This window comes from Amborella trichopoda, chromosome 7 (genome assembly GCF_054954075.1).
Source record: "Amborella trichopoda isolate Santa Cruz 75 chromosome 7, AtrichopodaSantaCruz75HAP2 v2.0, whole genome shotgun sequence".
NCBI lineage: Eukaryota > Viridiplantae > Streptophyta > Magnoliopsida > Amborellales > Amborellaceae > Amborella > Amborella trichopoda.
In genome coordinates, this window is record NC_142342.1 from 2,601,459 (window position 1) to 2,614,555 (window position 13,097).

The following is a 13,097-nucleotide window of genomic DNA, read 5'->3' on the forward strand; positions in this document are numbered from 1 at the left end:
GGTCCAGTGACTTCTAACCTAGTCGGGTCTGGGCCCACATTATATTTTTAAGTTTGGGTCCAAATTAGGTTTGTTGGCACATTATATTTTTGGGTTTGGGTCTTGGTTCGGTAACTTCGGGTCTGGTCGGGGCATCCATAACCGGACCCAACCCAACCCGTTGCCACCCAAGGCCCCAAGTTCCCTTAGACTATAGGATCCGGTTTCTATGCGGCCAAGCCCGCATATGTAGAAATACGGGCCTCTTAATAATATTATTTTTGAGATGGATTTTAAGACTTAATTTTTAAGGACATGCGATCTCTAACATGGAGATAATATGAAAAATAATTAAATTTTTAAAACTAAAAATAATAATTCAAATAATTTTTTTTTTAGATCGTTAGTTTTTATTGTTTTTAGATAGAACACCTACTTGCATCCATCTTTAAGAATTGGTCTTTTTTTAATATGGATGCTTTACACTTTCTTGACCGCATATGTAGCCAATGCGATCCAGTCGGAGCGAAACAATTTTCCTGGACGATATGCCACTTGAGCCCTTCTTTGGTCATTGATATTAAGCCCTCTCTCAAAGCCTTAGTATTTTAATCATTTAAAGAAGCCCATCTTCTTCCTTTGAGTGGCTTCATTTGGCTCCAAGCCCCTTAGTTTTTAGGCATGTATAGGCTTTTTCTTTTTTTTAAATAAGGAGATATATTGGGATTTTTTATAAATTTTCCAGTAATAAACCAATAAATTCATATTACACCTGTAACCTTGGCATTTGAGTCCTTTAGACAATAGATCGTGGCCGTCTATGTCAACCATCGGATCATGTCATGTTGATTCATCCAAGACGCGTATCAGTTGATCCCACTACTTTACCACGCCTCCAACTTAAGCCCTCTTTTTTGCGATATTATCTAATGTATTCTTAATTCTTAAAAAATAATAGTAATACCAAAATCATTTCTTATTTCACCACCTCAAAGAAAATAATTCCATTCTTGAAAGAAAAAGTATACCACCTTTTATTTTAAGGGTGCAGTTGGCATCCGAATGCATTGGGAGGTGTAGAGGTAAGGTCTACCTTCAAATTTTATCGTGGTATATAATTTTGATGTGAAATGTTTTTAGGATTATCTCAAAATCTATTTTTATATCTAATTATAAAATTTTAAATTTTAAAAATAGTTAAAATCAAATAGATATATAAACATATGAAAATCTTGTAAATGGATGGTGTAGATAACATATTGTAAAATGCACTATTTTTGAGACGTAAAATCTTTTTATTTTTCATAGTCATACATCTCGATGTCGAGGTGATCAATTAAAAGGATTTTCAACATTAAAACTACCTTTTCCGATGGATTTTTGAGAGGCATCCGTAGTGCTACGTAAAAAGTAGCATCTTTATATAAACTTTTTCCTTATTTATAATACGAAGTCACACCCACTCCTATTGTTAGATTTTAAATTGGTTGGTTGAGTATGTCACACACTAAACTCAAATTTCAATAAAAATTATTTTAAACTTTGTATCACATCCCAAACCATCTAATAAATAATCTCATAGTACCAAATGAAATCATACTAATTCAAAGCCTGGCTGAAATACAAAAGAGAACTTGAGCGAGAGAGAGAGAGGATTGAAAATAATATGGACATTTTTGCTGCTTGTCATTCTCGAATGAAATATTTCAATCAGAGAGAAAAGGATATTAAGGATTAAAGAATGATAGTCGTTAGAGAGATATTTCCTGGGAAAAGCAAGTGATTTCAATTGTGAGGCACACATTTAGTTGAGAGAGAGAGAGGTTTTATGTAGTAACGTATGAGAGTTATTAGGAAGATTTTTTAAGTAAAGAAAATAAATAATTTCACTTTTCAAGAAGGGGTCACGATTAGTTACTCTTGGAGAGAGGCCAAATTAGTTTTAGTTTATCATTTGATTAAATAAGGTTTGAATTCGTCACATTTAGTTGGTGAGAGAGTGAAGGAGCAAATTAGTTTTTTTTTTCTTTTTTGATAAAAGAGGGATCAAATTAGATTTTAGTTGTGAAATAGAAGAGAGAACAAACCAGTTTTCGGTTGAGAGATAATTAATTTGGAAAAGTATATAATTAGACCGTTTATCTTTGATACAAGATGGTCAGAATTAATCTTGACTATTGGATGCGAAATTAGGTGGCTGCGTTTATTCGATCAAACTCAAACTTCAAAAAAAAATTTCTCGAACTTTGTGACACACCTAAACTATCAAATCTCATATGGGATAATTGTAAGTAATTGTAACATCTTTGTATCAAAAGTAAATGGTCTCATTATATACACTCACAATTAATTTTTAATTTGTCATTTGTCATTGGAAAAAGTTTATATAAAGTTGCAATCTTACTTATAGAAAGACCGTCTATTTTATTTAGATGGTGTAGATTTGACATCTTAAATGGCGTGTTATTGTTTAATATTATATTAAGAGACATGTCAAATCTATACCATTGAACTAACATTTTGGCGTTGAATTTTACAGCCTTATTTCTAGATATAAAGTTGCAACGTTGTACAAACTGCATTCTTTGAGAATGTATATATACTTTTTGGGTGAGGTTTGTATAAGTTGCTCACCTTTGACTGTAGGCACACCTTTAAATTTTGCCAGCATGTGTCGTTTTAGGGTCGGAAATATTACATCGTCGTCAAAGCCTTCTTCCAACTAATTGGGATAAAAGTTTTGGCAAAGTTTTACGTTTGTTGCATACCTAATACGATCTACCTCTTTTACCCATGCTTACTTGAAATTTTAAAAAAAAAGATAATTGTTATAAGATGCATTACTTTTAAAACCTAAAATTCATTTTTGAAAAAAGTTTATATAAGGTTGCAAGCTTAAAATGTAGAACTACGGATGCACCTAAAAAATCGATCGAAAAAGGTTTTAATGTTGAAAGACCCTCTACTTGAGTCTCAAAAATAGTGTATGATTTTGAGTATGACTATGAAAGAAAAAAAGATTTTGAGTCTCAAAAATAGTGTATCTTACAACATATTATCTAGACCGTCCATTTTTTAAATTTTCATATGTTTATAAATCTACTTGATTTTAACTTTTTTGGAGTTTAAAATTTTATAATTAGATATAAAAATAGATTTTAAGACAATCCTATGACTATTTTACATCAAAATTATATGTTATGATCAAATTTGAATGTGCGTCTTAATTGGATTGTTTAAAATTGCAACTTTATGGAACCTGCACCCTTCATTTTTTTTTTTTTTATGTGGAGATAAATACATTTTGAGGATGAAATGACAATTTGGAGGGTTTTCTAACTTTAAGGCATTATTTTCTACTGAATTTTGAGGTGCATTTTAGTTGTACTATATAAGGTTGCAAACTTATATACTTTCTACTTAATTTTGAGATGCATTTTAGTTATACCATATAAGGTCGCCAACTTATATATTTTCGAATGAAACTATTTATTTTTGATAAAAGATGGTAAATGGCTGCAATTATTTCATTGACCAAACTTAAATTTCAAAAAAAAAAAAAAATTTCAAACTTTATGGCACATCAACGCTATCAAATTTCACATCAAATAATAATAAAAAATTGTGACCAGCTTGTTTGTAAGGTAAATGGTGTCATTGTATCATATCCCGTTTTTCTTTTCGTTTTTCTTTCAATTTTTTTTTCTCCACCCCAGCTTAGTTGGCCATTACGAGTATTCTTAGGGGTATAGATTTTTACCCGGATACATTGCTGTCATGAAAATAAAAATTAAAAAACACGCCTCCTAATATCATGCCTATAGAGAGAGAAAGAGAGGGGATGATAGAGAAGTAATTACAGGGTTTGCTTCATAGAGAAGCATTGACTCTTAGTTACAAACCTCCTCAATAATTTTTTGCTACACCCCAATAATTTTTATTGCTTTTGCCCCCATTCAAAAATCATCTCAAACCTTGATTCTCCCTGTAAAAAGGCTCTGGTTCTGGAGATTCTTTGTTAGTCATGTTCAATTTTTTAATTTGAGGTTCAATTATGGGTGCCCAACAATCAAAAGATGAGCTTCTTTCCCAGCAAGTTGCCTATGGAAATGCTGAAGCCATTAAAGCTCTTCGTCGAGAAGGGGCTGGCCTTGAGGTAGCTCAATTTCCTATTATTTTAACTTAATTATATGAATTTATATATCCATTTATTATTTTTAAAACCATTTATTTCCCGACATTGATGTCTTTCTTAATTTTTGTTGTTGAAATGTTGGCACTTTAGCATCTGATACAATATTGATGATTGGTTTGTTGTATGATTGCTTATGAGTAGGTCTGGTTACTGTACTAAATTTCCTGTTAAAGATGGACTTTGAGTTTATGTTTTTTAATTAGTTGTTGATAAGGGAGGATTCGAGCCCTAGAGCTAAGGGGATTGTAATTTGATATTTCCTTCTTTTTTTTTTTAGAATTTTGGTTTTGTTAGATAGCTATGAGGGAATATTTAGGTGATGTGAAGGATGAAAACCCAAGTCATTTGGTTATGATCTGGTTATTGTAGTTTCCATGGTTATAACTTGGTTACATAGGCATTGCTTCAAAACCAAAACCTGTGCTTAAGAGATGGGTTTGGATTCAGGATTTCTGCATGATTGAATTTTCCAGAGATTATTGTATTGATTATTTGATTTAATAAGTTAAAATTATTATTTTAGCGGCAAAACCTCGTGTATTTTGTGATCCTCTTTTGTATAAAGAGTTTATAGTTTTAACTATAATGATCAGATACTGTTAATCAATTGGTTATTAAAGAAGAAGAAGAAGAAATAAATTTTGGGCTTCAAGGGAATTGGTAGATGGTCATCAGTTCAAGAGCATAGCACGTTTTTTCCCTTCCAAATGAAACTAGACCCAACTTGTGGTATTGCTGCAAGGAGCATAATTTAGGCGTCATTGTCTCAATGAACGTCTGGAAAGCATTTGTAACCCCCCCCCCCCCCCCCCCCCCCTCCCCCCTTCCCGCTCCCTTTTACATGAAGCTTAATGCAAGTTTTTCTATGAAATGTTTAATGATTAAAAATACAGTCTTTCATGTGGTTTATATTTTATAAACACATTAATTTACACTTATACATGATACATACATGCATGCTTCCATACTTACACAGATTCAGATGTGGGTTTTGTGTGAAGTTATGGTATGTGGGTGCATGGCTGTACATTCAAAGAGACATGTGCATATGTTTCACATGGGCTTTTCATTGACTTTCATGTGCTCTATGATTCAGTGGATGGATAAAGATGGAAGAACTCCTTTGATCTTTGCATGCACAAGAGGGGATCTCTTGAATGTAGCAGAAACATTGATAGACCTTGGTGCCAACATTAATGCTTATCGTCCTGGTAGGTGCTCCATGCTCTTTTTTTATATGCATAATTATCATAACATTCAGACTGGATGTGTAATTGTTCCACACTTCCACATTGAAATTCAAACTTTAGTTTATCTTACTTGGTGATTAGACTGCCATTAGAGAATTGTGCCTTTTATTCTGCTATCTTTATTAGCCAAGAGTATATTCCTTTACTTTTTTATTTAGATTTTCTTTCACGGATGGTTTCTATGAAATGTTGTGCTTCAACTAATTTGCAAACATACCATATTTTTATACTTATGAAGATTTAGAATATATGTGATCTTAATTGACTAGTAAGTCTATCTCAATGTGATGTCACTTCCCATGCACTTACCATCATGCTCTACTAACATTCCCAATTAGTTGGGAAAAGGCTCTGACGATGATGATGATGATGAAGATGCTCTACTAACATTGTTTATATTGATTACGTTGAATTTGTAATACTGCACAATAGCCAGCAGATGTCTTCAGAATGCTTTGGTTTCTCCTGGGATGTGAAAGTTTGCGAAGAAACATCCTACTATTGATCTATGGAATCAAACCCCAAACATATCACCTTTGCTTTTCTTTTCTTTTTTTTGCTTTTTCTCTTCATTGCTAAATAAACCACCATTGCTTTTGCCGCAAACCTCAGCAACCATTTCCCTTGTCAACTCCGTTTGGCCACCTTTAACTTATGCCGAGCCCTGCCTTGCCCTAGGTCCTGAACAATTTCTCCCCCTTAATCAGTGATAATGTTACACCTTATTTTGCTTATTCTGTAGAGAAGTACTTTGGAGTTGTTTCAGGCTTTTTACCATTATGTTGAAATGCTAGATGGATGTGGATGAAAAAGGGAGATGAACCATGGTGGTCTTGAATGGTATGACTTTCTAATGAACACGTCATATTTGCACACTAGGTTGTAAAGCATTAAATGGAGCACTTACAAGTATCCCAAACTATTTCCAATGCAAAGTCCCCTTCATGCACCAAAATTTACACCGTCTCTGATAACTGTTTTGGTCCACTATTCTGTGCTTCTAATTTACTGTTGCCCAGGTGACTAGATTGGGGCTTCAAAGCATAAAATGGAGGTGTCTAGCGAAATAAATAGTTGAATCCTTGGCACTTTTCCCAAGATCCAAAAGTGGGCCCCTTTTACCTTCATATAATGTATCCAAATGCTTCATTGAAACAGAGCTGTGGTTTACCTGTATGAAGATGCGTAGAGCTCTTGGGAAGTCTGAGGATGCTTCAAAAGATGTAGTAAACTGAGTATAGATGCATAGAAACTAATTAAATTTTGCCCACCTCCTTGATAAGTTCATTTGCCTTGGTATATGCTCAAGCTGATTCAATCGACACCATCAGGAAGCCTTCTACAAGTCTAACTTTTGCACCAATTATTTGCTACTGGCTAGTATTGGTTATTCAAATCTTATGTGGTGTAAGAATCCTGCATGATTCTGCCTAGCAGAAGGCACTTTAGTTGTTAGAAAACAAGAAGATCATCACCATTCTGAGTAAAAAGTGACCTTCTAAAAGGATCTTGTATGAGCTTTCAACATGGCTGATCTCCCTAAAATTTTTGATATGTAATACACTTTCCACTCAAAGGATGAATGCCAGAATAGTAGAATTCACTCAATGACAGTCAATATGCCTATTTTGGAGAATCCCTCATTGCTCATATGGCCAGGCAAACAATAAGCTCCCATGAGTGAAGGACTATGGCTTTTTTGAGGAGCAAAAAGATGCCAGCCTTCATACTCAGATATGCAGTCATTTGTGAATCAAATGATTGGGGCATGAACCTTTCTAGACCCACAGTGTCTAGTGAAGCTCGCGGTTTATCTATTTATGAATTCGAATACTATTCTGATAATCCTAATACATCCATTTGTATGGGGGGAATCCTTGATACAAGCAGTTGTATATGTTGGAGATACAAGAATAAAATTATTAAATATACAAGAATAAAATTATAAAATATATATTACTAGCTAAATATAAGTTATGCATTATGATACGGTATATACTTTTATGTTTGTGTCTAATACATATTTTTACATTGTGTAAGGATTACATGTATGCATCATTGTGTTGGATAGAACTTTTGTATCTGTATCTGTTTCCTAGGTTATAATAAATGCTATCTGTTTCCTAGATTATAATAAATGCCAGTTGTGCCCTTTGTTCCTGTATCTCTGCATCTTAGGAGGGAAATGATGTCATTTGCAAGTTTATTTCCTTCTTCAAATAATCAATGGCATGCAGTGTTCAGGGACTCGCCCGAGTATGTGCCAATTTTTTTTGTACGCCACCCTGTTTTACAGGGACATGTACAGTAATCTCTCTCTATATGAGACCCCTCCTCTCTTTCTCTCCCTATATCACACTGAGAAATCTCTCTTTTTCTCTATTCTCTCTCTATATCAGGCCCCTTCTCTCTTTCTTTCTCTGAATCTGACCGTTGGAGAAAGGGCACCACCTTCTCTCCCTAAAATCAGGGCTAAATCCTCAACCACTAGCTTGCCTTCTCCCAAGATCTTTGCCCTACTTGCATGTACGCCCTTGCTTCAGATCTCTCGCCAAATTTTGTCTTCTCGAGTACTTTAATCTTCCATTGTACCCTATCAGATACCCTCTCTCTCTCTCAAAAAAAAGAAAAAGAAAAAAAAAGAGAGCAAAGCCTTGTTACTCCCCTCGCTCATCAGATATTGGGATACCTTCTCTCTCTAAACAAGGCACAGCCCGAAATTCCTCTATCTCATCATATTTTGGATCCCAGAGCATCGATCCTTCCATCGTATTTTCTGCATCAATACCTCCTTTCACCTTCAGCTGGCCCCTTCAAAATCCTGGGGAAGAGTTGATGCCTCCTATTGCCTTCAGCCAGGTGCTTCAAGAACCGTGGGGAGAGTTGCCTCTACTAGCCGTGTCAAAGCCCAGCCCAAGGGGAAGAGAGCCAAAATTTTGCCCCAGGCTCTCTCTTCTCTGCCCACATGCCCAACCCTACCTCTCTCTCCTAGACACAAGGGGGTTTGGGTTTCAACCCTAACTTTTCTATGTGTGCATGGTACTCGGCCGAGTTCCTCAAACTCTGTGAAGTAACTTGCCGAGTTCCGGCACACTGATGGGATGATTTGGATTTAACTCAATTCATGAATAAAAATTTGTCTAAAACTTTTTAAGATGCAGCTGTCAATCTCAAAGCCTTATGTTTGGACTTCTGTTTCTTCAAATGCTGCAGGGTCACACGGGGGAACTCCATTGCATCATGCTGCTAAGAGAGGCCTTCATAGCATTGCTAGGTTGTTGCTTTCTCGGGGAGGTTTGTCACCTGTTCCAGAATTTTGAAACAAACAAATGTTTTTTCCAGTCCTTTCTAAAAAATTCTGCTAAAAGATAAACATCTACCAAAAAATGAGTACAGAAAAAATTGGGCATATTTCCTTTTTTCGCGGAGTCCTCATTAGTGTTTAAAACTTGGGCACGGGTCGAGTTTCGCTTGGGTCCCGAGCCCTAGGCAGGTGCATGGGAGTCCCAAGTCAGCTCGTTGAATCTAAAAATACTGGTCGTCAATGGTAAGACACTTTTGTTGGGCTAAAATAAACTTGTTTTCATGAAATTTATCTTTTCTTTTTGTGCAGCAAATGCTATAGTTATGAATGATGATTGCCAGAGCCCTCTTGATATTGCTAGAGAAAAGGGTTTCTTTCACGTTGTTCGTGTCATTGAGGTGAGTTGGCATCTTTTAAGTCCCTCTAATGCAACCTATAGGGCCTTGTGTTGTTTATATAACTTCGAGGTAGAGCCTGTGAAATAATTTGGAAGCCGAAACTCTGCTAATATACTCTGGAAGTGTGCAACTAGGCTTACCTTGGTATCTTTGAACTTCCTCAGGCTCATATCTGCCTTTTTTCTGGTTGGCTTCGGGAGCTTTCTGGACCTGGGTTCTTGGGAGCATTAGTACCCCAATGGGCGTCGAAAAAAGTGTGCGTATATGTATTGGGTATCAATGAACCACTTATGCTATCTTTTATCTTTATTGAACTGTGTGACTTGGACTATTGGGTATCAGTGAACCACTTATGCTATCTTTTATCTTTATTGAATTGCGTGACTTGGACATGTATGTTCATGGATTTTGGCACATGAAAACAAACTTAGGACTGTTTATGACATTTTAGAAACTTTGACAATTTGTCTTAACCTTTCTTGTTGAAATACTTTCACTTAAAATCCCACTCCACCCCCTGTTTATGAATGATATATGGATGTGTCATCTCTAAAAGGCTAATTTTGGAGTTTGCATATCTTATACTCTTATCTATGTTGGATGCTCACATGTGTCTGTGTCTTTCTATCATGGCTTAAAGACCAAAATAATGGTTGTCACTCTGTACATCTTTGTTGGGTGTATATATATAATATGCATTTATATTTGAAATGGGTATTTCTTGTAAAAGAGTAATTTCCTGGACTAACTTGAGCTGCTCTTTCTTCAGATGGGCAGTGGTAATACCTTCTGACTATCGCAACCCTACTAGGCCACGCAAATTTGAGCTTCGCATTTATCCGGGACTCCAGGTATTGCATTATTGATTAGATTTGACTATTTAAACTTTTTTATTATAAGAAAAATCAAATATCTTGACTTTTCATTGAGAAAACTGGTTGATTTCTATAATGAATATGTCATTAATCTCATCTTTGTATTACTTTTTTGATCTTTGTTTTTTATTTATGGGTGCGGTTTATATAAAGTGTCAACCTTAAACATTCAAAGTAAGTTATACCTCTAAATCTTGCTAAAGGATACAATTTTGGTGCCAGAAACCCTTACATTGGCCTAAAAATCTATTTGCACCCCTATTATCAAATTTAAAGCTCCAAAAATGTTGTAGATTGAGCAGTTCTATTAACACTTTGACATTTTGAAAATAGACAGTCTGGATAATGTGTTACAAGATGTATTGTTTGCAATTTTCCTTGACTGCCGGGAGTTCTATTAAAACCTTTTTGTCACAATCTGGATAATGTGTTACGAGATTAAATTGCATTTTGGGGACTCAAATTGTATAATATTTCAATTCTTTATCTTTTACTGAGTGGAATTTTCATGTTTTGCATGTAGGCTTTTGGACCCCGCACGGTTATCTCACTATGGAAGGCGGAATGTGAGGAACCCAATTTTAACCTACCAGATCCAATGCTGGTTATATTTGATCGGCCAACAAGTAAGTTTCCTAAAAAGCCTAGACCCCAGAATAAAATGTCGCAAAAAATTTAGAGAGAGAAAGAGAGCAATTGCACCTGTGTAATGATTTTCTGCTTTTTATAGAAAGCAAGTATAAGTTCTTATCTGGAAACGATGGAGACAAGCAGCAAATAAAGAGCTTCCATGAAGCATGCTTAGGGGTTCCCCAGGTATTAGAAAGACTAGCGGGCTTTTTATTTTATCCTTCCCTGAGTTAAATTTATGTCACTTGTTGTTTGATTTTTGTGAACTTCCTCATTGCATGTGCATTTATAATATAAAAGAGCTCAATTGATATTCTGTGTTTGTTTCTTAGCACAATTTGTATTGGATATTTTCATGCGTTGCAACACCAGCAGTGGAATGTAGATTGTGAGGGCTGTTCTGGTTTTCTTGCACAAATTTTGGTATCAATTAATCACCTAGTTAAATTAACACATGCCTATCAGTAGTTTTGGACAATCCATTACTTGTGAAAGCTATCCACTTACCTCACTATTCATCCACTTTTGAAGTTGATGATGTAGTTGGGGACCATCCGTTTCGTAGATCAAGCACCAATATTTATTGGCTTTGTGAATATTTGGCATAATTTCCGAAGTAGTTTTCATGGACAAATATTGCATCCTCGGATGATTCATATCTAGCATTCTGTTATCCTTTTTTGTAGATTCCCTATCTCATTCTTTTGAAATTGACATATGAATGCACTCTCCTTTGACCAATTAAAGAAGGTAAAAATATATTGCTCAATTTGAATGCACTAGAATGAAGCTTATGTGCACATGGATGTGATTCATGCTTGTACATATGATCCATGCATGTTTCTGCATCCACATGCTGGTCAGTTTTTCATGTATGATACCTGCATGAACTATATATATAGTTGATTTGTTCTGACCCTTTTTTTTTTTGTTTCTTTTTTTGTGAAGCCCACTTCTATCGAGCCAAATTTGCCTCCACCATCCGCTCCCACATCTACTGGACCAGAGGATCTTCAGATAGCTATGGCCATAAATGCATCTATTCAATCAGCCATGGAAGAAAGGCCACCTCCACTTCCCAACCCTCATCAACCGTCAGATACCAGTCATGGTGACTGGCTCAATAAGCCCTTTTCAGGCTCATATGGTGGTTGGACTGGGCCTGAACCAGGTCCAAGTAGTGCCCCAATTAAGTGTCCTCCAAGCCCACCTCCTGAACCTAGTGGTGCACCACCCATCATGGCCAATAACTCACTTATTGTGGGTAGCTCTTGTTTGGAGCCTTCAGTCCCTTCAGCTCCGCCAATTCTAGAGGAGAATTTAGAAGGCCCAATACACTACCCGTCAATTGACTCAAGCCCTATAGAAGTTGATACAGCAGTTACGGAGATTCAAAGTGGAGTAGTGAAAGGTGATAAAAATTCTGAGGGAGAAGGTTCAGGTTCGTGTGTTATTTGTTGGGATGCTCCAATAGAGGGTGCATGCATTCCTTGCGGGCACATGGCTGGTTGTATGGATTGTTTGAAAGAGATCAAAGCTAAGGGATGGGGTTGCCCGGTTTGTCGAACTAAGATCGAGCAAGTCATGAAGGTCTACGCTGTCTAAGTTTGCGAATGGGAATAGGAGAGAGCGGAGGAGAGAATGTTTCATATCATCATATGTATAGTTTGAGGGTGAGAGAGAGAGTCTGTATAGTGTTGGCATTGGAGGTGGTGATGGATAAAACAAATGGAGAACTGTTCATTATTATCAGTTTTAATTGTTTACTATTGGATATCAGGGTTTTCTCATATAATCAAGTTTCATGTGGGATTTGATAACTTTAGAGGGATGTGTATCATTCAACAGCCTTTGGATTCTTTTACCCACGGTCCAGATCAGTTCTTGGTGGCGAATGTACATGGGTTCTGGTCAACTGGTTTCGTTTCATTACTTGGGAGACATGGGGAAAAACTACTGCTAAGTGGGCTGAGATAGTTGTGAGCAGTGTATTCTTTTCATATTTTTCTGGTTTTGAGCAAAACTGTTTTCTGGCCATCATTCGAAAGGAAAATGGTTACCACTCGATTTGCTAATTCGTATACTTGTTATTTGATGATTTGTGTAATTGTTATTTGTTATGTTGATGGAACGTTACCTTCTTTTCATTATTTTTTCGGGTTGGAGCATGGTTTTACATTGTGGATTGGACTGGCCATTGAACCATTGACCGTTGCATTCGTGAGTCTCGTCCAAAGCAAAAATTGGTCGAAGTTAATATTGGAGCGATTTTGTTTGGTTGGACTGACTGGTTTTTGCCAGTTAAACCAGCTAAACAATTGGGCAAATTTTTTGTAATATATATTATGCGTTTAGATTATAATGTGTTCCAAACCGGTTTAACCGACAGTAGATGGAATTCGACGATAAACCTCTCACCAATTAGTGGCTGGTCCGATTCTAATAACACGGGTTGGAGTATTCCCT

At 36.0% G+C, this 13,097-nt stretch overlaps 1 protein-coding gene across 2 annotated transcripts; it reads left to right on the forward strand.

Moving 5' to 3' along the window:
* The first annotated feature begins 3,828 nt into the window (after positions 1-3,828).
* LOC18447132 (putative E3 ubiquitin-protein ligase XBOS34) lies at positions 3,829-12,706 on the forward strand. Of its 2 annotated transcripts, XM_006857234.4 has the most exons (9): positions 3,829-4,135; positions 5,271-5,385; positions 8,638-8,718; positions 9,038-9,126; positions 9,291-9,382; positions 9,896-9,977; positions 10,525-10,627; positions 10,732-10,817; positions 11,580-12,706. In XM_006857234.4, exons 1-9 carry the CDS (start codon positions 4,034-4,036, stop codon positions 12,234-12,236), a joined length of 1,407 nt encoding a protein of 468 aa, XP_006857296.1. In that variant the 5' UTR covers positions 3,829-4,033; the 3' UTR covers positions 12,237-12,706. The 2 variants fall into 2 exon arrangements, with proteins under 2 accessions (XP_006857296.1, XP_088728369.1); XM_088872243.1 differs by lacking the exons at positions 8,638-8,718; positions 9,038-9,126; positions 9,291-9,382.
* The last annotated feature ends 391 nt before the right edge of the window (positions 12,707-13,097 follow it).

Bases quoted from the DNA above. Each gene is read 5' to 3' on its own strand.
- LOC18447132 (XM_006857234.4), top strand. From the start codon at position 4,034: ATGGGTGCCCAACAATCAAAAGATGAGCTTCTTTCCCAGCAAGTTGCC. The intron at 9,978-10,524 runs GTATTGCATTAT...TTTTGCATGTAG, and splicing joins GCATTTATCCGGGACTCCAG to GCTTTTGGACCCCGCACGGT. The intron at 10,628-10,731 runs GTAAGTTTCCTA...TGCTTTTTATAG, and splicing joins TATATTTGATCGGCCAACAA to AAAGCAAGTATAAGTTCTTA.